Raw genomic sequence first — 26,864 nt, 5'->3', positions numbered from 1 at the left:
TAGCGCTGTTTAGTTCACATGTTTGCTTCGTACAATAATTGAGTAAGACTTGATGTTTGTTTTATGAAGGGAGGTGGGAACTAGATATTCGAGTGAAGATGGGTTCAAAAAGATCATTTTGGGCTAAAATTAGAAATGAATTACATGTGTAACAAGCTCGAAAGAGCGTTTTCTTAAACTAAAAATTAGATGATGGAAAACAAACTAAGAGCAACAAAAAGACGAGTAAGATTATATATCAAACACTTGTATGAAATCCATTCTTTTGATAATTGTCAATACGCATATTTCACCATCAAAATTACAAACTACATATTAGTAAAATTCATAAATGTTACTTCCTCCATTTTATTTTGTTGCGACTGTATTTCTTATTGGAAAATTTCAATATGTTGTTCCTATTTTGAATCTTTCTATATATAGTATAAGTTATGAATTAAATTTTCCATTAGTTTTGAGTTGCATAAATGTGTTTACACTATTGAGTAGCCATTATTTACCTTATCATCTCTCAAACATTTGTTTAAGTGGTTGTCTAACATAAAGTAACTCAAAGAGCAATAAATGTATGAGTTTGTCTTGTCAGAGACCGTCTATATTTAATTTAAAATTAGACAATGTAAATCCAATATTAAAAAGAGAATAAGCCCAATAGTGACTAGTTTAATTTTTGTCGGTTACTAGTTTAATTCATTTAGTAACTAGGTCTACTTTTATATTAAAATTAGACTGTCTTTTTTAATAATTTTTGTAAATGTATTCACACTGGTTTGTAGTTACTGTACTCTTTTACCCCCTCAAACTTTTTGTATCATTGGTTGCTTAACATAAAATAAAAGGGTTAGAATCTTTATTTTTAGTTAATTTAATTTTATTTAAAATAGTAAAATCTTGCCTATTTTTTGAGTTATATTGGTTTCCTCCCCAATCCCAAATAGAAAAAATAAAAGAGAACGAAAAGAGTAGTTGTTTGATTATTCACATTAAAATAAAATTCCATGATGATCTGACATAATATTTATCCGTATCCTTCCTTATATTAAAAAAATTCCTATTTACTATGGCAAAATGAACCAAAGTAAAGAGGAGAGCGTAGGCAAAGCGTAGATTATGCACTAGGGTGCACAATGCTCATTGTGCACCCAAAAAGAACACACCATTTATATAAAAGAACACAAACTTTTTTCAACAACTTTTCTACTTTTAAAAAGAACAAATAAACTACTTAAAATTAAAGAACATGTAAATTTGTATGATAGAAGAGCATATATTACAATGAAAATAACATATAGTAAATGAAAATAACTCTTTATTCATATGATAAGAAGCTAAAGATGATGTCGGATTATCTGAATTTGCAATAAAAAGAGGATCAAGATTACTTCAATTGATAACATTATTCAATGCTTCATTGCACACTGAATTCACGTCGAATTCTGTCATTGTAGCAATGATTTCTCCAGAATACTCCAAGAATTGCAACAATCAACACAATTACTTGAATAGGATCATGAAATTAAAAGTTTAAAACTATTGATTTCGACCAAGTTTTAACAAAAATGCAATTACAATTTTATCTATTGTAATTCAGCAAGATTTTCGAACTAAACCTTAATCTCTTCTTGAGATTCAGCTCTAATACCATATAGAAATCAGGCCTGGCCCTGGGGCAGGGCAGGCGGGGCACCCGCCCAGGGCCCAGAAATCTGCAATAGGTTAACTAATTAATCCAGCGTTAAAATTGCATATATTTTGTCTTGGAAAGATCGTATTGGTGTGCTTCTCCTGGAATGTTTAGTCCACAGCGGTTCGACTCCAACTAGAGCAATTGTCGAATTTTTTCTTTTTTTTCTTTTTCTTTTTCTTTCTTTTTTCTTTTACAATTGGCAAAGATGTTCTTTTATATTTTCTTCTTACAATATTTTCAACTTATACCTTCATTTCCTTTTTACCACCATATTTTATTTTTTATTTTTTTAGTCAGTATGATTTTATATCTTATATACCTTGAAATTGTAAATTATTAAAAAATAATGTATACAACCTAAAGCCAATACTTAGATTCTTAACATTATTTATAGGTGTTGGGTGATAAAATATATTTTATATTTTCGATTTTATTCGTCTAGTTATTAGTTTATATAATTTATTAAAGGCTATACTTCATCCGTCCCACAATAGTTTGAACACTTTGTTTTTTGTTTGTTCCATTTCAGTTTTACACACTTTTATTTCTGGCATGGCCCCACTATTATTATATGATTTCTCTCATTTTCAGTATTAGTACCTACCAACTCCTATTACATACATCTAATTTTTAAAATTAAAATAACATTTGATAATCACACTAGAACTTATTTCTTACATTACGTGACCTAATAAGTACATTTCTAGGACGGAGTGAATATTAGATAAATATTTATCATATCAAAATAAAAAAAAAAATTATAGTTGTTGATAAACATGAATTAGTCGATTCTCAAATAGTTTTTATCCTATAAACATGCATATTTTGTTAAATGTATACTATGCATTAGGGGCCCTTTTTCATATATTTCCCCGGGCCCAATAATATTCAGGAACGGCCGTGATAGAAATTATAGAAGGAAGAAGTGTGGAGATAATACTCATTCAGTTGTAGAGAGAGAAAGCAGAAGAAATTCAGCTTACAAAAGAATGAAATGAAATGTGATAACTAACTCTTAGTTTTTTTTGAAAGAACTAACTCTTAGTTAGTTAGCAGTATTTATAGTTAGTTATTCTAACTAACTAATATAAATATATATATAACTTATAATTAATTATTAATATGAATTTTCAAGATTTGCTCGTAACAACTCGAAAAATGTACAAAATTAAGTACGAATTTTTAGGTGGTTTGAAAAGCACCGAGCATCTTATTCTTGATAAAGTAATTTTGCTCAATTTCTTATTGAGTTCCCATTTGAAAATTTACAATTTCCAAATAAAAAGAAGAAAAAAAATCAAATGCCAAATATTACCCGGGGGAGATCCCAAAGGCCAAAAGCATGATTGAAATAATGTAAGAGTACAAATTATCAAGTAAGTATGGTAAATTATGCATTTGTAACTTTTAAATTTTAAGAGCCCTTATTACATATACGAAAACTCTTCATCTCCCGTCATCCAAAGGCACCAATTGCACAATTCTACTTTGGCTGCTTGATGAATCGTTCATGGCTTCATGATAGCCATGTGCAGTGTTGATAATATTTGTTTCTCCAAGCAAATATTCATTATTTTCTTCTTGAAGTTGTACACCGCCGTTCAACCATGGATGTGGACCCATATCTTTGATCTCTTCTAGCTCTCTTGCCACTTCTTTCATTGTAGGGCGATCATCTCCTGTGAGTTTGAGGCACTTTCTAGCAAGATTAGCAACTTGCTTAAGTTGTTGAGTTGTTTCATCACTTTCACTCATAATTTTGTCATCGAAGATTTCAATTATCCGGTCTTCCTTTAGCTTTCGAAGAAAATATACAGCAAGGCATCTGTCTTTCTCAGGCTTATCAAAGCTAATAGCTTTCTCTCGAGTCAGTAGCTCAACCAGAACAACACCAAAACTATAAACATCGCTCTTATCAGTTAATTCCCCAGTTTGCATATACTCGGGATCAAGATATCCGCATGTACCTTGAACCATTGTTGCTAATTGCTCGTTATCTGTAGGTGTTAGCTTAGAAGCACCAAAATCAGCAACTTTTGCAGTGAAGTTGTCATCTAAGAGTATGTTTGCAGACTTTATGTCTCTATGAATAATCGGTATGGAAATCGTATTATGCAAATATGCTAAGACCTCAGCAACATCCGCTGCTATCTTCAGGCGAATCTTCCATGTAAGAGAACACATTTTCCCTTCATCATGCAAATGGTCATGCAATGTACCATTGCTTATGTATTCATATACAAGCAATGGTACCTCGGTCTCTAAGCAGCAACCTAAGAGCTTTACCACATTCTTGTTGTTGATTTGTGACAAGGCAACAACTTCATTAATAAATTGCTCAGCTTGCGAGGAATCTACCTTGATGGACCTTTTAATCGCGACTACTTGGTTGTTTGGCGACACCTCTTTGTTCGACAATATTCCTTTGTAAACCATACCAAAGCCTCCTCGACCAATGATGCTTGTCTCACTATAGTTATCAGTGGCTTTCTTAAGCTCTTCAACTGTAAACATTTTAACCATATTGCCAACTGATACGTCTCGTCCTAAAAGTTTTTGTCGTAAAATATGACCTCCATTTTGTAGAAAGAAAGTCTCCCTCATTTTCTGGAGTTTCTTATTCCCATATTGCCATTGCAAACAAAAGCCAACCAGCAGAAAAACGATGATGCTGCTTCCAACACCTAAATCATGACAATATTCATTAGTCAAGTATAATGCCGGGGATAAGGATCGAACCCCTAACCTTAGGAGTCAAGGAGGAGCGCTCTACCCGAGCTAACTCCTATCCTTGTATAGCAAAGTAGTTTGATCTCATAAGATACACTACTCCCTCTGTTTCAAATTATAAGGCATTTTAGCTAAAAAAATTTGTTTCAAAATATAAGGCGTTTTACAGTACCAATGTAAAATTAAATGCAATTTTATACTATCAAGATAAAATTATAGGTTATTTTCTATTATCAATATAATATTTAATGTCAATTCTTATTACATATGCAAATCTAATAAAACTAACTAAATTCTTAATATGCGGAAAAGTGGTTTACATGCCTTATAATTTGAAACGGAGGGAGTATATATGAGGCGAAAAAGACATGCTTTGGTTATATAATCGAGACATAAATAGGACGGGACAAGTGCTAATTATTGATACTAATGTCTTACACTAATATTATTATGCAAAATTTAAAATTTAAATATTTATTATCATATAATACTAAATTTTATAATAAAAAGTACCTAAAAACATGAGTATGAGAATAAGTGACTAAAACAAACAATAAATTTTAATATTTGGGGTTTTATTAAATGAGGGGCTTGTACGAGAAAGGCTTGGTAACCAACTGTTTGAGTCCAAAAAAGACTCAAACACCAAAAAAAAAAAGACAATGGTACCATTATAACCTGATATCGGTATCAAATTGTTATCAGGATTGGTACTAAGGTATCAATATTTTCGGAGAATGGTACCATTATAACCTAGCATTGGTACCAAGCAAATGTCAGCCACACGCGCGTGAAATCTTCCAACGCATAAAATGACCAAATTACCCCCGTTTGAGTCCCCTAAGAGACTCAAACGGTTGGACGCCAAGACAAGCTCTGTAGGGCTTTTGTACTTACTCGTAGAAAAATCCAAATTTTTCCAAAGGCAATGATAACATTTGAAATAATTGACAAGAAGTTTTAGAGGAAACAATTTCACTGTTCTTTATCGATTCTTCTATTTCATTGTAGTTTACACTCTCTGTCGTATTGAATTAATGTGTACTGGCTTGACCTTAAAAAGGTATGTTTCTGGTCTAATAAAGCTAGATAAAAACAAATAAGTTTAGATAAGTTTTGGAAATCCAGGTAAAAGAAAAACACATACTTACATTAAAAATTATCATTTCATCAATTGGTTAGTGTTTAAAGAATTTAATAAGAATACATAGGTCTATGATTTGATACTTGATAATTGAAAATGTATGTCGTAAAAGGCAAAGGTAAGCCAATAATATATGTATATATTGTGAATATCTTCTTTGTTTAAAATCAAGCCTACTATTAACATCGACTTATATTTGCACTTGTCAAGCATGTTAATCCATAACTTTGAGGACATATATCTTTAGTTTTATAATCGTAAAAATTATAAAAAGACAAATTAATAAAATACATGTTAAGATGAATTTAACAAGATCCCATATGATGCATAACTTTGAGGACATATATCTTTAGTTTTGTAATTGTAAAAATTATAAAAAGTGCAAATTAATAAAATACATGTTAAGATGAATTTAAGAAGATCTCATATGGCTATATTTTGTAGAATTTTTTAACTGGAATAATATAAACTTTTGCCCGTTCTCTCGCAATAATACAAATCTTTGATTATTTTTTAATAATATAATTTTTTGACCATAATTCTTCCAGTAGGTCATGACTGGTTAGTCACCTGTTGGTGCAAGTAAATTGGTGAAGACGTGAAGTGGCTTCTTCTTTTTTTCGTTATTTCCCCTTCTTCTTCTTCTTTGTTTGCTCTAGTTCTTCTTCCACCATTTTTTTTCCTTCCATTTTTCTCTCTCTTTTCCGCCATTAAAGCTTCTCTTTTCCTTGTGCAATCGACAACCAACACCTCCTCTTCTCTTCCTCTTCCTTTCCTCCACAACCGCCATAAACTAACACCGAATTTCAAAACCTCCACAACCCACCTGATATGTTCTTCTTCTTTGTTTGCTCTAGTTCTTCTTCCACCATTTTTTTTCCTTCCATTCTTCTCTCTCTTTTCCGCCATTAAAGCTTCTCTTTTCCTTGTGCAATCGGCAACCAACACCTCCTCTTCTCTTCCTCTTCCTTTCCTCCACAACCACCATAAACTAACACCGAATTTCAAAACCTCCACAACCCAGCTGATATGTTCGAGTTTGGTGCTCGCGGTGGTGATTGTTTCGAATTTGGTGGTGGTGCTCTAGTGTGGTTTCGATTTCGCAAAAGTCAGTTTCTATCTACTTATTTCCCCCCTTTTTTCTTCAGCAATCATATGTGGATTACTAGTTGTTAGCTAATTTGTTAACGATTTGCGTATTTTAGTTGCTTAGCTTTCCCATTTTCTGGAATTTTTTGCATGTTCTTTTACGGATTTCTTTTGATTTTTGGATGTTGTAGTGAATTTTTGTCTCTTTGATTGATTGTTGCATTGAACAAATGTGTAGAATTTCTTTTTATTGAACTTTGCTGTTAATATTAATTTTTCATCTTGAATCAAATTTCGATTGATAGTTTATTGAAATATATGATATGAGATGGCAATTATATGTTTCAATTATGTTTTTTTGGTTATTTTGATGGTAGTGTGGTGATTCTGCACAGCTATGGCAATATGAAAGTATATTTTCTTTTTCACATTACTTGCAACCATTTAACTTTTACACTTTTCAATACACGTCTTTGACAATTTTGTTTATCTATTGATATATAAAAAAATTATAAAAACTTAACATCCAGAAAATAACTAATCTAACAACATCTAACTTAATAATATTTTTATTTTATACATCTTAAAAATCTTATAATCAAAGTTAATAAATGAATTGCGCCAAAATCAAATATTTAATATTGAAAAAGGTAGGATGTAAATACGTAATTAATTTAGAATAATTCTATATAAATTGGCTTTGTAACTTACGTACGGTTTCTGTAGGAATTGATTTAAAACATCCCCAAGAAAAAGCACCTTTGGAAATAAAGAAAAAAGAAATAAAATGGAAAAAATATACTTGGTACTTACCAACGATGATCTTAATTGACAATAACAATTTATTTCGGCTTGCAGTATCACTAGTAACAATGGGAGTACATGGACTCTCTGTTCTGGCCCTGCCTTCGTAGCCTTCTGGGCATGTGCAACTATAATTTCCGGGCACGTTGACGCAATACTCTTGCTTTTCACACGAATTTTGCCCATTAGCGCATTCATCAATATCTGGATAAAACATCAACATTAAGCTCCCTTACCAAACTCATGTGAGCGGTCTTACTCGTACATAGAGAGAAAAAAGAGAACCGATTTTTTTATTTTGAGAGGAAACTACAATTAGTTTAAGAATTTAGGAGTCGTTTGGTTCACTACTTTTAGGTTTTAAGAAACGGAATTAATTATCGATTTCCTTTCTTTTTGTTTGGTTCAACTTTTCATCAATCCCTTACCATTATTTGATGGTAATGAATTCCCCCAATTTGTTACCTTCCCTCCCCCCTCAAGTAACAAAATTCATTACTTGAAGTTAATGATTACCCTTCATTTTCATTCTTTGGCTTGAACCAAACACTCAATAAAGGTAACCATTTTTGTTATCATTCCCCTCCTCTATTTATATCCATTCCCTTTCCATTCCATATCTTGAACCAAACAACCCCTTAATGGATTCCACGAATTGAGAAAATAAAATTTGAGGAAAAAATTAAAGTTGGCTAGCCTGAATTCTAATCAACAAAAATAAATTCTAATCATTAATCAATATGACCCAGTAAAAATACATTTGAATTAGTAAAAAATCAGTTTAAAGGAGTAAAATAGAATTAGGGAAAATTTGCACAAAATCACCTTAAGTTTTCATTTATTTAGAAACTCCCACCTTTGTTTTTTTTCCTAAATTTCCACCTAAACTTTACAAAACCTTTATAAACTTCCACCTAAACTTTTCGTTAGTGGTGGGACCCATATCAGTTATTTCTTTTGTTTCCCCTCCAAACAACTCATTTTCCCCTTCTTATATAAGAGAATTTCCCTTTTCACGCTTTGATCCTTCACCCACATCTTATCAGAAGGAGGTCTGTCCCCTTTGTTGCTTGTGTTGGAGGGAAATTCTCTTATATAAGAAGTCAAGAAGGGGGAAGTGAGTTGTTTGGAGGGGAAAAAAAAAAAAAAAAAAACTGATGCGGGTCCCACCACTAACGGAGTTTGGCAAAATCCGTTAAGTGGTGGGAGTTTATAAAGGTATTGTAAAGTTTAGGTGGAAATTTAGGGAAAAAAAACATAAATATGAGAGTTTCTAAATAAGTGAAAACTTAAGGTGATTTTGTGCAAATTTTCCTAGAATTAGGTACAATAAGCATGTAGTTAAAAGCATTTTAATTAACTTCTCCAAAGAAAAATTGAATTACCTTGACAATCCTGAAGGTACGGATTACCCTGGAACCCAAGATTACACTGGCATCGATAACCCCACTGGCCTGGAAACTTATCCATACAAACACTATTTTTCTGACATATTAACTCACCAGCCACTTGTGCTTTCTCACAATCTTTTGTTCCCATTGTCCAATTATACACCATTGGTGACATGAAAGTACGTAAATCTGCAGCATCTTGACTTAACATGGAGTTAATAGAGAAACGCGTTCCAACCTCAAACGCAAGATCTCGTGCGGTCACGAGTGCGACACTGCATGGGTTGAAGTTATGCACCGCGGTATGATTACTAAGACTTCCGCTATCTACTGCGATGTCGGTTACCCCATCTGGAATAGAGGCGAGGCAACACCCGATTCCGGAGCATGCATTGCCCACATCGCTTTGGTTGGTGCACGCAGTCACGCACCCGGTTGTAAATATATTGGTGCTGTTCATCTGATTACCAGTGAAGATACCTATAGAGTCGCACCCAATGGTGTAAGCAAAGTTTTGGGTCGTTGACAGAGCGAATCTTGTTACGCTGATCGCGGATGTAAAATTTTCGTTCAAAGAACCATCAGAATTATAACAAATGTATGATACGTAGTTACTTATCCGGAATTCACCATCTACACTAATTTTCAAGACCTCAGCATCACCATAAGTTGGAAATGCAGGGACCGTAGCCCCTGTTGCATTAGTTTCGCTGCAGGTTATGTTGTAGAAATTACCGTCATCAGGATGATTATAATGACAGTTATCCCCTATACCGAAAGGGTAAGGAATTTCGACTTCGCCACATTTTTCAGGGCAATTAGGAAGGGCTATTTGTGAGGTTGATTGGGCATAAGTAACTTGTAGTTTTGGTACTAGTATGGCTATTCCTATTGTGACTGCAAGAAATGGGAAAACCCAATAAGATCCCACTTTCACCATTTCTGATGTTGTTATTTTTAAGTTCAAAGAAGACTAGATAAGATGATAGTAGTAATGTCTTATTATAATAGGAGTATTACTTGAGGAGACGACTGCAAAGTCTTTGGTCACGTGCAGTGCACGCCGTCGACTGTGTATCTATGCGTCAACTAATAAGTCCAAGTCGTCTCTTGTTTACCCAAATTTATTTTCTTTCACTAGCTTGCAAAAAAAATGGCAAGACTTTTCAAGATTAATTTATTAGTGATGGAAAAGAAAGTTCCAGTCTTGGTCTGTCTATATTGTAGCTAGTTGCATACTTGCATTCATTTCATCATAGTTCTTTCCTTCCTTTTTATGGCTGCTTAGAGTAATGAAGGGGTAGGGGACCATGAGGACATGTCAAATTAAGATGTCGTCCCTTAATAGTTCATCTCTTGATCTCCACTAACTTTATTTTTTCTTTCTTTCTTGGCAAAATTGACACACTTTCATTAATAGTCAAAACATCACCAACTATATTGGCTTAGGAGCAAGGCACCTCATAAGTGACATTGACGACCAAATATTTCGTCGGAGCCGAGAAATCTATATAATTTTAATACGACAAAGTTGGTCTTAGTAGCACCAACTATAACTTGTATGCAATGAGCACCACCACCACCATCTTTAAGCAGTGGCGAATTTACAAGGGATACAATGGGTACAGTTCTACCCTCATATTCAAAAAATCTTTTTTGAAGGAAATAAAAGGAAAAAGGAAAAAAAATTACGCTGCGCAATACGCTACTCAGTACTCATGCGTCCTTTTCTTTCTCTCTCCTCTGGGCTTCTCTGTATAATGTTTCTTTTTTTACTCCCTTTCCCTTATACCTTTTCTTTTCTCTCTTTTTCTTTTTCGCCACAATTGTCATAGCGTTTGTTTGTTTTTATCGCCACTTTGCCGAAGCCCGGAGGGCAGAATGCAGAATGCCTGCGCCGCGAGTCGCCACTTAGCCCTAGCCCAGAGGCCAAAATGGCACTACGACAGTCGCGGGTCGCCATAACTCTACTGGTACTGCTTACTGGTTGAGGTATTTTTTCTTTTTCTTTTATTTTTTTATTTATGCTAATTTATAAATTATAGACTTTCCATTTTGATGTAAATTGATATTTTGAATTAAAATATACTATGAAAATGAAATTTAAATGTTGTGCAATTGTGAAATATGGAATTGAGATTACTTGAATTGAAATTAGAGATTACTTGAATTGAAATTGAGATTACTTGAATTGAAATTAGAGATAAGAAATTGTAAAACTGAAATAGATATTGTGAATCAAAATTAGTTGAATTTGAAATTAGATGTTATGAAATGTAATTTGAAACAAGGAACTTTAGAATTAATATCTAATAATATGTTTACTTATACTAGATTTGGAAGATGAAAACCAAAAGTTTAGGATCTTTTTGGAAGAGAAGTGGAGGAAAATCACAAAAGTCTTCAACTTCATCTTCTCCAACATCAAAGGAACCTCTAATTGAAGGATGTAATCATGAGGTTTCAATAATTGAAGAAACTAATCATGAAGCTCCTCCAATTCAAGAAGAAAATGAGGATGGATTGCCTAATTCTTCACCATTTGAAACTGCACCTCAAAGTAGTTTTAGAACTAATGCTTCAAGTGTTATGTATGATCTTGATCTCCTACCACATGATCCGGGAACTAGGAGGCCAATTACATCATATCCTCATAATAATCAAGAGGTCGTGAGAAGAGGATACATTGCTAAAAAGCCTTGTCGATCAAGGACACATGTTTTTCCTCAAAGGGAAATAGGAGGTATGCGCGTTTTAGCGTTCTTTGGTTTAACAAGTATGATTGGCTTGAATATAATGTTGAAAAAGATGCATATTTTTGCTTTGTGTGTTACTTGCTCAAAGATAAAACTAGTTATCCGGGGGTGATTCTTTAGGAGTTGGAATAAACCCGATAGGTTTGAGAAGTATATTGGAGGTATTAATAGCGCCCATAACCAAGCTCAAGAGAAATATCATCTTTTCACTAATCCAAAAGCATCAACTAATGAATATTTGAACCACTAGAGCGTCGAAGCCACGATCCTATATAAAGCACGTTTAACTTACTCACTTATGTGTTTGAGGTTTCTTTTGCAACAAGGTTTGGCTTTTCGTGGTCATAATGAAAGTGAAGTATCAAGTAATAAAGGAAACTTTCTTGAGCTTTTAACATGGCTTGCTAATTATAATAAAGATGTTATGAATGTTGTCATGAAAAATGCTGTTGGAAATAATCAAATGATTGCACCTTCCATTCAAAATGAACTTGTTAATTCTTGTGCCAAAAAACTACTAAGCTCATTCTTGAAGATGTTGGTGAAGACTAGTTTGGGATCTTAGCTGATGAATCTAGTTATATTTCTAAAAAAGAACAATTAGGCCTTTGTTTGCGTTATGTGAATAAGAAAGGGAGAGTGTGTGAACATTTTTTTGATATTGTTCATGTTGAGGATACTAGTGCTTTGTCACTTAAGAAAGTATTCGAGTCTTTACTTATGGACTATTCGTTGAGTTTGTCTAAAGTTCGTGCTCAAGGTTATGATGGAGCGAGTAATATGAGAGGTGAGATAAATGGATTTTAAACTCTTATTATGAATGAAATTCCTTCTGCTTACTACGTCCATTTTTTTGCCCATCGACTTCAATTGATCCTTGTTGTTGTTGCTAAGGTAATGGTGATTGTATTTGGCTTTTTGAACAAATTGGATATTTGTTGAATGTTATTGGAGTTTCTTGTAAGCGTAGAGAATTGCTTCGAGTAATTCAAGCTCAAGAAGTTGTGGAAGCATCAAATTTTGGGAGAAATTGAGAGTGGACAAGGTTTAAACTAAGAACGAGCTTTAGGGATGCCGGGTGAAACTCGAGTAACTAAGAAGTTATTATTGTTTCTTTGTTTAAAATAACCAACTTATTCCTCAACAATATCAGAATAAGGAAACTTAAACCATTATAGCTTGACTACTTTCCAACAACTAATCTCAAACCATAAATAAATACTCTATGGAATTACACCATCATTCTCATCCTTGTTTCCTTTATATGGAGTAAACATTTCATTTCCAAAGTCTCCAAAGTCTTCACTATAACAATAATAATAATAGTAACAATAATAACTTGAGTTCCTAGATCTAATAGATCTTCAAATACTTTTGGGATGATGTCCATTTTCATCCATCTCTAAAACAATTACATCGCTCAAATATGGTCTCCAAGTAATATTATAGATGTCCTTTCAGGTTTGCACTCTAGTACAATCAAACTCTTGAATTACTTCATATATCGTTAATAGGTGTACCTACTTTTAACCCATAATGCATAATGATCTCCAGGCTAATGGAACTATAACTTCAAGGCTCATGACATCGAACATTCTCATCATCACTCAATACAATTGGGTTATGATGGCTTCCTACTCTATTAACTTGCCTGGCAATTCTATTAACTTGTCTGGCAGACATGGTTAGGGATCTACAACAAATAACCCATAATGGTTTAGCACTCTCTCTAACGTGTTCCCACAAGAGACAATAAGGGTAAACAAAAATAAAGGCAGGAAATCATAACATTTAGCAGGCAAGAAATTATAAACAGTTAGCAGGGAAGAAAAATATTCATGCATCAATAGCAGGGAAGTTTAATAATAATGCATCATTACAGAAAGAAATGATAATGTGCAGATTTGCAGGGAAGAAAAATAATAATGATGCTGAACTAACTTCCTGATGCAGACATATAATATTTCTATCTTATATGCCCTTCTTATACTACCCATTCTCACAATGCAATACTATAAACCTTAAAGGCATGCAAACTAATGCAGATACTTTTATAAATAATATTATTCCAGTGCCTGAAAATAACTTTTCGAAATAAAAAAAAAATTTGGACCACCTGGTCACTCGAAAAAAAAAATCTTCACTCGAATTTTTTTTTTTTTCGGACTCAGCACTTTTCGGAATTTTTCTTTTTTTTTTTTCGCCGAACTCAAAATTCGAACCCCTAATTCTTCCGAATTTTTTTTTGGTTTTTACAAAAAAAGAAAAATTTCTGGTAAAAACAAATATTCATGTTCAACTTTTCGAAATGAAAACGTAGGAGCAATACTAAGGTTTCCTTCAAATAACTAATAAGCTAGGTAACTTAAAAAGCTAAAGTCACTTAATAAGCTAGTTAGTTAGGCGCCTATGAGTCTCAAACTAACCTAAAGCTCCCAGATACCACTTTGTAACACCCCGATAATTCTCTCTTTCTAGAAAATACTTTTATAATAACCTTAGAGAATTACCCAGGCATTATCGCCCGTGTGATAACGTTTCGGCTTACTCAGAATTTTGCAGCGGAAAACAACTTATTAAAAATCAACTTTATTAAAACTTATGAAATCAAAAACAATGTCAGAACTAAACACACCAACTTAAAGTATTGTCTGAAAACATAACTTCAAGGAAAACACTTAAATGGTTCTAGTAATACAAGAACCTCTCCATTCCAGATTCCCCAATGATATGCATCTTCGAACCTGTAATGTCAATGTCGTCTCAACTCTGCTCCCCCGAAGGATCACCACAGGATCAATAGGCAAAGCCATGATCACAAACACAGACAAGCACGTAATCAGCAAAGCTGAGTACTACATATCAGCACATACTAATCCTAAACATGATACTACAAAAATAAACTTGCAGGAATAATAATAAAACATATAATAATCTGCAGACGACTCTTACTGAACTAGACTCTAAACTTTTATTTCTCCTTTAATTGGAATAGTTATGGGACGAGTTGTATATACTGAAATAGGAAATACGGTCATGACTCCGTAATCCAAAATGACCTGCGATATCGAGGAACCTTTAACTAATGAGGAAAGGTGATCAATCCAATCCTAGGAAAACCCCGGCAGCTCACCATGATCCAACCCTTAGTGTCCAACTCTAGACGTGCACCAGTCTAAAGTCTATAACCTATTCTCGTTTCACTTTACGTTGCATTCATTTTAATACTTGTGTTGACACCAACCAAGCACATAACACATAACTAATAATCACATAATCATCACAGAATCCTTTTTATCTTAGAATTAACAAGTGTTCACAACTTATCAATCAAGACTCCTTTAACTTCTTTTTATTCTTTACTAACTTGCCTGTTGAACCTAGCCAACAGTAAACTGTACCTTTATATAGGTATAAATCATACTTACCAAATAAGATCCACGGTTCTTATAAGATAAATAAATAATACTCACAAATTCATGTAACACATGATTCAATCTTACTTACTTTAGTTCACTCTCGAATTAATACATAAACTGGACTTATCTGCTTGCATCAAACTTCCATACAAACATACATACTCATAAATACTCTAGTTTACATGTAGCACACAGGCAAATAACATGTAAAACAATTCCAGTAAATCATATATATGAACAACAGAGTCCTATACATGATACTAATAAATAAAACATCCCTAAAGCATGTTTCTAAATCATATAGCACGTAGACTACGTATGTACCTTGTATAAACGAATCTGTAGGCCACTTTTACGCTCTAAAAGTCTCCTACTATGAATTCTCCGCCTAGAAAATAAAATAATGAAATAAATACCTTGAACTAAAAATTTACAGCAACTTTAAAACGACCCAAACCCCTTAAACGTGTTTTAAAATCGTTTTTACGTACCAAACTTTCGTTATTTTAATCCCTAGTATAGTACAACTATTCTAGTGATTAAAAATCATTTGAAACCCTTAAAATACGTATTTACAAAAATTACAGTATTCATAAACTTTAATAACTCTCTTTAAAACATATAAGCATATTTAAAATCATAAATTAAAACAATCTCATAGTGTATAACATACAACTATGGTTTTCTAGTAATTAAAACCCTAAAAATTCATGCTTTGATGATTAAAACTTCAATCTAAAAATAATAACAAATTTAAAAATTTATTCTTTCAATATATAATATAAATCAATATATAAGAAAACGAGGAAAAGAATCAAAAGAAAAAGGAAGAAAAAGAGTGAAATACCGAAATGGCGATAGAACTATGGCAGCAAAATCGCAAAACTTGCAGAGGCCATAACTGATTGAATAAGAATCGGAATTGAGTGATTCTTGAGCCTAAATTCAATAACTTTTCGAGATCTACAATTTTTAAGAAGGAAGTTTTGGCTAAAAAGAAACAGAACAATGATAAATCTGGCCAATCAGATTCGGGTGAGAGAAAAAAAACGAGTGAAGGGAGAGAGAGAATAGAAAGTGTGTAGGGTAAAATTTGGGTTTATTAGGATATTTATATAGAGGCTTTACTTTTGGGCTTAGGAAAAGAGACTTTAATTAATGAAACTTTGATGACTAATGAGATGGGCTCTTTAGGACTTTAGTCATCAATTAGCTCTTTCCCTTTTATCACTTTTGGGCTTTTGATTCCATTAAGCTTCCTTTTCAAATATACTTTTAATAATTAAAACTCTTATTAAAACATGCTTAATTAAAACATTACAAATTTTATTAAGCTATGAAAAATATTTTTAGTTGACTTTTAAAATAGTCAACCCTTTTTAAAAGTCAAATCATTTTCCAAACTCATTTGGATTTAAATATAACTACATAAATACTTTAATATTTTTATGAAAATTCTTTAAAATTGTGGGGGATTACATACTTGGAGGACGACATCTTGATTCTCGTCATTGGATGGTTTAGTATCTCTGAGGTAAAAGGAGAGAGTTTTGGCTTGATAAGAAGGTGACCCCCAGCCGAATAGTTATTAGCATCAGTTGCGCTGTACTCACGGCGGGAGTAACCCTGAGCCTCCTCTTCAGAATAGTACAACTCTTCTGTCTCCAATATTGCTTCTTCATAGTCAGATTGGTCAATCCTCTTCTCCATCTCACGTCCGTCTTTGTTCAGGGATTGCATCTTCCGGAGCGGAGTACCGTCAGCGTTCCTACCGGTCATGGCCAGTGGTCGCTTACGGGTTCCGCCAGTCTGCTGAGTAGGAGGATTGTTCTTTTGAGGATTACCTATTAGCATCTGAATGAAGGATGCCACAGTTTGCAGCTGCTCGGGGGAGAACTGACTCAGTTGAGCTAGGTTGAGTGGTACGTTGTTGTTCGGAGTCTGCTCTTCGTTCCTCGGTGTCCGATAGTGGAATTGTGGGTTCCCTATTGCTCCAGTGATAGCAGGCTGAGAGGAAGTCTGGCCGACTTCGAGTTCTTGGGGACTGTGACCAACGTTGTTATTTGCATCACCCATGACTGCTACCTTAAATGGATAGGAAGCCCCCCTCCTAGCGCCAAATTGTTTCGGTATTGGAAACAGTGACGAACTCAAGGAGCGTCCGACAGTGAAAGGGGGTATCCGGGAGTGGTGATCTGCAAGAGAACAAACGTGAGCTACTCTCTGGGTGGTTGTAAGGAAACCCCCTCCGATGCTCAAGTCAGCTCGTGTCCGATAATATTGTAGAGAGAGAAAGTTTAGAGAGAGAGATAAGCTATTTTTAGTATGAAAGAGAATGTACCTGCAGGAACAGTACTATTCAGCTATTTATAGGCGTACTATTCATCTGACAGGATAGGTAATCCTTTGACACGTGTATGGATGTAATGAATCTGTTAGAGGGAAGATTCCCTTTGTTTTGTCCTCTTTGGTGGCCGCGACGGCAGTCTCGGCCTTTAAGTGGAGGATATTTGATTTGTTTGCTGCGAGCTCACATCTCAGACTTCTGCTATCGGTCATTTGTATTTGTCCGCTAGCACACTTGGGCATTACCCATACAATTGTGTTTTTTTTTTTTAAAAAAAAAAACTGGGGCATTTGATAAGCAGCAAAAAGAACTTTTTTCTATCTCTTACAATGGTGATAGATTTATTTATATACAAGCAAGAAACAAACTCTTCTAACAAACTATAATGACTACATAATAGTAGTCACTAATAGAGGCTAGAGCTGAGCTGTACATGCAACTTACACATATCAATAGGTTTTGTATAAGTGGGCTAAGCGGTCTTAATAGATAAGAATTTCTGGAAAAAAAAACTAATAATGTAACTTTAAATTACAAGAGCCCTTATTACAAATAGGAAAGTCCTCATCTCCCGTCATTTAAAGGCACCATTTGGACAATTTTACTTTGGCTGCTTAATGAATCATTCATGGCCTCGTTATAGCCATACGCAGTGTTGATAATATTTGTCTCTCCAAGCAAATGTTCATTCTCTTCTTGAAGCTGTACACCACCGTTCGACCATGGATGTGAACCCATATCTTTAATCTCTTCTAGCTCTCTGGCCACTTCCTTCATCGTAGGGCGATCATCTCCTTTGAGTTTGAGGCACTTTCTAGCAAGATTAGCAACTTCCTTCAGTTGTTGAGTTTTTCCATCACTTTCACTCTTAATTTTGTCATCAAGGATTTCAATCAACCGGCCTTCCTTTAGCTTTCGAAGGAAATACACAGCGAGGCATCTCTCATTCTCAGGCTTAGCATAACTAATAGCTTTCTCTCGAGTCAGTAGCTCGACCAGGACAACACCAAAACTATACACATCACTCTTATCAGTTAATTCCCCAGTTTGCATATACTCGGGGTCAAGATATCCGCATGTTCCTTGAACCATCGTTGCTAATTGCTCGTTATCCGTAGGTGTTAACTTAGAAGCACCAAAATCAGCAACTTTTGCAGTGAAGTTGTCATCTAAGAGTATGTTTGCAGACTTTATGTCTCTATGAATTATAGGTATGGAAATTGTATTATGCAAATATGCTAAGACCTCAGCGACTTCCGCTGCTATTTTCAGGCGAATCTTCCATGTAAGAGAACACATTTTCCCTTCATCATGCAAATGGTCATGCAATGTACCATTACTTATGTATTCATATACAAGCAATGGTACCTCAGTCTCTAAGCAGCAACCTAAGAGTTTTACCACGTTCTTGTTGTTGATCTGGGACAATGCAACAACTTCATTAATAAATTGCTCAGCTTGCGAAGAATCTACCTTGATGGACCTTTTGATCGCGACTACTTGGTTGTTTGGTGACACCTGTTTGTTCGACAATATTCCTTTGTAAACCATACCAAAGCCTCCTCGACCAATGATGCTAGTCTCGCTATAGTTATCAGTGGCTTTCTTAAGCTCTTCAACTGTAAACATTTTAACCATATTGCCAACTGAAACGTCTCGTCCTAAAAGTTTTTGCCTTAAAATATGACCTCCATTTTGTAGAAAGAAAGTCTCCCTCAATTTTTGGATCTTCTTATTCCCATATCGCCATTGGAAACAAAAGCCAACCAGCAGAAAAACAATGATGCTGCTTCCAACACCTAAATTATGACAATAGACACGATGGTAAATTTGAACGGCATAGCATGTGGTTTTAGAAATTTGACGTTTAATTATAATTAGCTCATGGTCATGGGAGTTATATACTTTATCTATATTGAATTGTTCTTAATATTAAATCCCCATGGAAGGTTAACAAGACTTTTAAAATTTTAACATGCATATCTAACATTTGATGGAATGGTAATAAATTAGTTTTTGATTAGTATGCACGAAATGTTACTCATGTAAACAAATAAGAAGATATATGAGGTTAACTAAACAGAATTTGGTATCAAAATTAAAGATGGATAACATTGGAAACAATTACATTTGAAAGATATGAGGTTTAGATATAGGTGACAATTAGTTACAGAAGAAACAATATCAATATTGTTTATTTACCCTTCTTTTTTTCTTTGTAGTACTTATTAATATTGATCTACATTAAAACTATCATTTCACCAATTGGTCTAATGGTTAAAACATCTCATAAGAATATAGAGGTATTAGATCTGAGATTTGATGTTTGAAAAGGTATTTCGTAAAAGGCAACACTTAACATATCGTCCATCCATTTCTTTTAAATTTACTTACTTTACTTTGAGTGTGAACCAATGAGAAAATATAAAATAAATTTTTAGAGAGAAATTGAAAAAGTGGAGAGATAAATTGAAAGGTGAGAGAGATAAAATAAAAAGTGCATTAAAGTGTTAAAAGTAGATGACATGGATGGAAAAAGATGATAAAGTAGATGAGACATGTTACCAAGAATAAAAAAAAGTAATAGTGTGTAGATTTAAACGAAATAGACCCAAAAAAAGAAAGTGCGTAGATTAAAAAGTATCGAGGGCAGTACTTCTTGTTGTTAATAGTAGTTGAAACATTACTCCATGCATATTTATTGATGCGTAACTTTATTCATTAATATCTCTAATTCAGGAAAAATTAAAAAAGTTGATATTTGGAAATTAGATGTCGAGTTGAATATAACAAGATCCCAAATCCCAATGACTATGTTTTTTCTTATGTATAATTCACTAAATACACTCAAAGTAAGTATGCAAATAGTGTAAAAGTGAAAATGTTTTAACTCATATGAAATACAGGAATTATATTTTAGATTCAAGCCTAACATTTTTTTTTACAGCAGATTCAGCCTAACATTAGGAATGCATGGTATGGGACAATTTTACAATGACTATACTAAAATTGTAGCCACAATAACTTGTGTAATTTGAACCATCTATGGTTAATTTTTATCATTTCATGTTATGTTGAATTTACAATTTGTGTAATTAATATTTATACATTAAAAAATTTGTATATTAATATTTGTATGTATTAATTGGATTTATAATCCACACATCTTTGTTAATGTTGATAACAATCAATCTATAAAAAAAATAGAAAAAATCGACAAAAATAATACCAACTATTGATGTTCCACTAAAAATAATTCCAACTTTGTATTATTTCAAAATGATACCAACTATAGGGAATGTCTTCCAAAATTCTCTCAAGTGACATGAAATTTTATTATTTATTAATTTTCCTCTTCTTTCTACCTACTTCACCCTCATACCTTCGACCACCCACCCACCGTAGCCGCTAGCCCCCTCCCCTTACTATTCCTCCCCTAAGCCACTGTCAGCAAACTTCCTCTCCACCCACCAGCTCCCCCCCTTTTCCTCCCCTACCCCCAAATCGGGTCTCCGCTCCCCAGCCACGCACCAAACCCCAAAATTAGCAAAAAAACACCCCCAAAAAAATCCACACACCAGCCTCTACTATGAAACAGAATAACCTCTGTCACGTTAATATGAACCTGGTTGTGACGGTGATATTTAGCGGGAAGCGACTATGGGAGATAGAGTGAGAGTGAGGGAGGTTGGCAATGGGTTAGGGTTTTTTTGGGGGAATGGGCTAGGGAGGTTAGGGAGGGTGGCAATAATGGGGTAACATGGTTTTTTGGTGGTGGGGGGAGTTGGGGAAGGGATGGAAGTACATAAGGAGTTTTTTCGGGAGGTGGGGGAGGTGAGTGAGGAAGTAGCAGTGAGGTAGGGTGGGCAAGGGTGGTAGTGCGTGGGGATTATGTTTTGGGATGGTGGAGGCCAGGAAGGGGGTGGTAATGTGGTAAGGGAGGGACTGGCAGTCTGTGGGGGAGGAAGGTAGGGACTAGGGAGTGATAAAATTTCAAAAAAAAAAAAATCTAATAGATGGACTATAGGAGTATAATATAAATTTTTGAATTTTTAAACTGCTAAAGCGGTCGTTCAGGAAGCGGTGCATTTTTGGAAGAGCCGTCGTATAGTTGGATTATTCGTAGATAACTCATACTCTCATAGTTGAGATTATTTTAAGCGAAATGCTAATGTTGAGAATTACTATATAGTCAATTTTCTATGGAATTATACTCCAAGAGGAAGAAGATCTTAAAGTAACTGACGTTCAATGAAGTTTTGCTTTTATTTTTTTTTGTCAATTTTTTCTATATTTTAAGGTCAAATTAACTCAATAGGCAAGATTAGTTTATAGAAAAAAGGGTTAATATTTCAATAGTAGTAGGGTTATAATTTTGTTGTAGCCATTGAACAATCATCGGAGTTATATCATAAATGTACTATAGATCGTGAATTCTTTAAATTTAATCCTAACATTAATAGTTAGTTATAAGTGAATTGCTTATATGGAACTACTTTCACTATAGTGAACTAGCTTTGTAAGCACGCAATGTGTGCGATGAAATTTTTTTCATTGTAATATTTTGTAACGTGAAGTATCTAGTTTTCCATGCACGAAATAAATGCAGCGACAACCCATTATAATAGTTTAAGTTTATAGTTTTTCAATAAATTCTCTATTTTGTTAAACTTATTATAAGTTATTTTCAGCAAGAATAAGTTTAGATCAATTATTGATCCGACTTTTATTATCCTCTATGTAATTGACTTACACAAATTGAAATTTATAATATTACAAATCCATTAAAAATGATCATTTCTTTACATGACTATAATATTGTGGAAGTATATTGTTGATTTTTGTTTTTGGCAATTTTTCCTTTGGATGGAAGATTTAAACTTTTTTATACTTTCCTTTTGTTTAACATGAAATTTTAAGTTATTCTAATTATAGATTTTAAATTGGAAAATATTTTATTTGATTGATTACCCATAATTATTTTAAAAATGTAAACAAAATTAATGTATTTAAAAAGTAGGGGTAATATTATCATGGATTTTTTGCGAGAAACAACCAAGTAAAATAGGGTTTTTGTGGGGGAAACACCACTTAAAATTTATTTTGGAGGACAATACCAATTAAAATACTTCCTTTAAAAACTTAACACCACATTACGATTTTCATCCAAATTGTCAACTTTCCGGCTTGGTGCCTCTCTCTCTCTCACATTGTGGGTCCCTGCTCTTGTGCTTCACCTATCGTAGGGCACAACGAAGGAGGATTCCGATGGGTAGGGCGTAGGAGTGGGGGAGGAGGATTCCGGTGGGTAGTGCGTAGGGGTGGGGGAGGAGGATTCTGGTGGGTAGGGCGTAGGGGTGGGGTAGGAGGATTCCGGTGGGTAGGGCGTAGGGGTGGGAGAGGAGGAGAAACAAAAAAACGATGTTTTGGACGGAAAAATAGGTCAACGTCGGAAAGTTGACAATTTGACCGGAAAATCGTAATGTGGTGTGTTAAATTCTCAAAAGAAGTATTATAATTGGTCCTTCCCTCCAAAAAAAAATTTTAAATATTGTATCCCACAAAAACTTTATTTTAATTAGTAGTTCCCCATAAAAACTCTATAATCATTCAATAGGGAATACCATGTCTCCCCTTCACTTATGTAATAGACATCTCAATATTGGTTTAAGTTCATTCTATAATTTGGCTTTGTATCTAATCCCCGAGGCAATGAACCCTCTCCCTTCCTCCGAAAACATTCCCAAGAATTTGGAAAAAAAAATTAAAACAATGAAAAAGGCAGACTTTTTTTTTTTTTTTTCAAGAAAAAGGCAGACTTAACTTAGCACTTACCAACGATGATTACAATTGACAATATCAATTTCTTTCTTGCAGCGTTGTAAATACATGGACTATCAATTGTGCCCCTGCCGTAGTAGCCTTTCGGGCACGTGCAATTATGATTTCCAGGCAGGTTGACGCAAAACTCTTGCTTTTCACATGAATGTAACCCACTAGTGCATTCATCAATATCTGGATAAAAGTTAAAACAGATCCAAAAACTTTCTCAATATCTATTTAGTAGTATTAACATCATTTGCCAATTAGTTTACGAATAAAGTGAATCTTTATCCGAATTTCAGAGATAATTAACCAAAAAAAAAAGAAGTTTATATTAGTAATCAATATGACCAATAAAAATATATTTGATTACAAAAATCAGTTTTGAGAAGTACAATAAAAAGCCTTTAAATCCGTTTCTCCAAAGCGTTTTTTTAATGGGATCCAAAGGCCTTTTATTAGTATCATGATAGTCATAACTGAGAATGAAATCCGAAGTTAAAGTTGAATTACCTCGACAATCAGCAAGGTAGGGATTACCCTCGAAGCCGGGAATACACTGGCATCGATAACCCCACTGGCCTGATAAGTGATCAACGCACATACTATTTTTCTGACATATAGTCACGCCAGCTTCCTCACAATTTTTTGTTCCGATAGACCAATTATACACCATTGGTGTCTCGACAGTATCTAAATACGTAGCGTCTTGACTTAATATGGAGTGAATAGAGAAGGGCTTTTCATCGTCAAACGCATAATCCTTTGCGGCCACAAATGCAACGCTGCACGGATTGAAGCTATGCACCGTGGTATGATTATGTATAGCGAGAGCCTGCAATACGATGTCGGTTACCCCATCTGGAATATTGGCGAGGCAACAGCCAATTCCCGAGCATCTATTGCCCACATCGGTCTGGTCGGTGCACGCAGTTACGCACCCGGTTTCAAAACCATTGCTGCTGTTCATCCGTGTACCACTGAAATATCCGAGGGTATCGCACCCAATCGCGCCAGCAAAGTTTTGGGTCGTTGACAGAGCAAATCTTGTTATGTTTATCGTGGAATAAGAAGTATGAGTCGCAACACCACCATCATAACAAATGTATGAAATGTAGTTATATACCCGGAATTCACCATCCAGAGTAATTTTCTCGATTTGAATATTACCATAAGTTGGAATCGCAGGGACCCTAGCTCCTGTTGCATCAGTTTCGTTGCAGGTGATGTTGTAGTAGAAACCGTCATCAGGATGATCATAATGACAGTTATCCCCTATACCAAAAGGGTAGGGAATATCGACGCCCCCACATTTTTCAGGACAATTTGGACGGGCTATTGGGAAGGTTGATTGGGTTTGGGAATAAGTAAGTTGGAGTTGTGATACTAGTGTGGCTATTGTTATTGTGGCTAAAGTAGATGGGAACACCCAATAAAATCCTTTTTTCACCATTTTAATGGTGTTATATTGAAAATGGGCTAGAGAAGATTAGATATATAAGATGATTGTAATGTCTTGTTATGTAGTACTTTGGAGCCAACGAAGTCTTTGGTCAAAGTTGTCTCTTGTTTAACCAAATCTATTTTCTTTCACTAGTTTTCAATAATGTGGCAAGACTTTTCACGATTCTTTTATCATTTATGGAAGAAATTTCCTAGTTTTGGTTTGTCCATATTGTAGCTAGTTACTTGCTATTTCGATTCATCATAGAAATTTCCTAGTTTTTTTCTGTTTCTTTTTCATGGCTGGTTGAAGTAATCAAATGGTAGGGTTTTGTGGAATTAGCATAGATGTCACTTTCTTACCAAAACCGCAGCAATTTTTCGGTCAAAAAGGCAACTTTTTTTCAAAAATTTTCATGTTGATACGATATTGCTGCAGTTATAGGCCAAAACCGCAGCAATATCTTTATTTTATATTTATCTTTTCTTTTCACGTGCTATATTGCTGCGTATGAGTAAAATCGCAGCAATATATACCACCGCAGCAATAAGCAATTATTCTACTAGTGAGATATTTGCATTAATTGAAAATGGAATTATAAAATATTGAAGGAACATCCAAACAATAAACAAAAAGTAAACCAACATTAAAATGAGCTTGACTGGCTCTTACAACACATTTAAAATAAAACCGACAAAAAATTACAAATCATCTTTTTACCTTACCGGTCCTAAATTCGATGCAAAGGATATAATGGAAATCACATAGGGAACTTCCCTTGAGTGCTTGTGGATGGAGTTAATCTTTTGCGTTTTGCACACAAGCTAGTGATGAAAATTGTCGAGAAACTAAATCAAAACTATCAATGTTTGATTGCTTACTATGTTCTTGTAGAACAAGAGGTGCTGAAGACAATAAATCACAAGGCTTTTGGAACAATAAGTCTTCATGGGATTATATTCTAAAGATGGAATTAGCATAGATGTCACTTTTTTATGTAACTTCTTGGCCCAGCAAAGAGGGTTTTGTGGAGGTCGAACCTTGCCCCAAATTAAATTAGAGGGTCTCCCAGAAGATGCATCTTTTAACTATGATGACTCCCAAAGCTATCACGTGAACATAGGATGATCGATGTAAATCCCTTTAAGTCATCACCCAATAACTTGATCCGAGAATTGATACATGCAATCCTTAAAGAAAAAGTTTGAACCGATTTAACGACATATTAAGTTCTATTAGAACTTGAGAACAAGGAAATTGATATAGATAAACACTTTTGTTCTTCACCATCAAACATGACACATAAATTCAAAGGTACACCTATCCAAGTTTGGTAAACTCCCTGGTATACTAGTCGTTTAATCTGATTTTCTAGAGCAATCCTTGTCTTAGAAAAACCAGATCCACCAAGTAAGATAAACAAAAAGAAAACAAGACATCAACAGAAAACTATGATGTTGGTCCCTTAAAAGTTCATCTCCACCAACTTTTTTTTTCTTTTTTTTTCTAAAACATAAATAGTTAACACCAGGTAATCCTCCCATTTTTCAGCAATTTGATGATTGTGATAAATGTGAAGATAATGAGACACTAGATGATGTTGTTCATGATAACTTGGAGAATATTATTCTGGATGATGATGAAAATGGTGGAAAATAGGGAGAGTTGGGCAATAATGTAGCTGAACCTGTTCATATTGAGATTGAGGATATTCAGGAGGAGTTAGATTACTGGAGTTCTTCAATTATTTGTTGTGTTGTGGGGGCCAATCCTTCTGTATAGGTGATTGAAGGTTTCCTTAGGAGAATTTGGAGGACCTATAATGTGGATAAAGTAGGCATTGCATGATTAAGAAGGGTATCTTCTTGGTGAGGTTTCAAGCCATGGAGTGTAGGGATAAGGTGTTGAAGGGATATTACTTCTTTGATATGAAATCGATGATTGTGAAACCTTGGACTCTAGAGATAGATTTTGAGAAGGATGAGTTGAAGACTATTCCTATCTGGATTCAATTTAGATTGCACATTAAGTACTGGGGAGAGAAGTCACTCCATAAGATTGCTTCACAAGTAGGTGAACCAATCAAAAGAGATGATGCCACTCGCAATAGAGACAAATTGCAATATGCTCGAGTTTTAATTGAAGTGAAGTTGGGTCAGCCCCTCCCAGAAAGGGTTCAATTCTGGAATGTTGACTGAGGTCCCGTTCTCTTTGAATGGAAACCTAATCT

The 26,864-nt window shown here is 34.3% G+C and overlaps 1 protein-coding gene across 1 annotated transcript; it reads right to left on the bottom strand.

Annotated features, from left to right (window-relative positions):
* Nucleotides 1–2,855: 2,855 nt before the first annotated feature.
* LOC104888972 (uncharacterized) lies at nt 2,856–24,693 on the bottom strand. The gene is made up of 7 exons (XM_048640259.2): nt 23,704–24,693; nt 23,203–23,382; nt 17,934–19,166; nt 16,500–17,215; nt 8,840–9,818; nt 7,464–7,658; nt 2,856–4,371 (listed from the first exon to the last, which is right to left on the bottom strand). The coding sequence occupies exons 1-7, from the start codon at nt 24,641–24,643 to the stop codon at nt 3,134–3,136; spliced, it is 5,481 nt and encodes a 1,826-aa protein (XP_048496216.1). The 5' UTR covers nt 24,644–24,693; the 3' UTR covers nt 2,856–3,133.
* Nucleotides 24,694–26,864: the final 2,171 nt, after the last annotated feature.

This window comes from Beta vulgaris, chromosome 3 (assembly GCF_026745355.1).
Source record: "Beta vulgaris subsp. vulgaris cultivar EL10 chromosome 3, EL10.2, whole genome shotgun sequence".
NCBI classification, from domain to species: Eukaryota; Viridiplantae; Streptophyta; class Magnoliopsida; order Caryophyllales; family Amaranthaceae; genus Beta; species Beta vulgaris.
Note: the sequence above shows the minus strand (reverse complement) of the source record. Positions and strands in the feature narration are given on the sequence as shown.

Bases quoted from the DNA above. Each gene is read 5' to 3' on its own strand.
- LOC104888972 (XM_048640259.2), bottom strand. From the start codon at position 24,643: ATGGTGAAAAAAGGATTTTATTGGGTGTTCCCATCTACTTTAGCCACA. The intron at 19,167-23,202 runs GTAAGTGCTAAG...GTCATAATTTAG, and splicing joins GTCAATTGTAATCATCGTTG to GTGTTGGAAGCAGCATCATT. The intron at 4,372-7,463 runs GTAAGTACCAAG...GTCATGATTTAG, and splicing joins GTCAATTAAGATCATCGTTG to GTGTTGGAAGCAGCATCATC.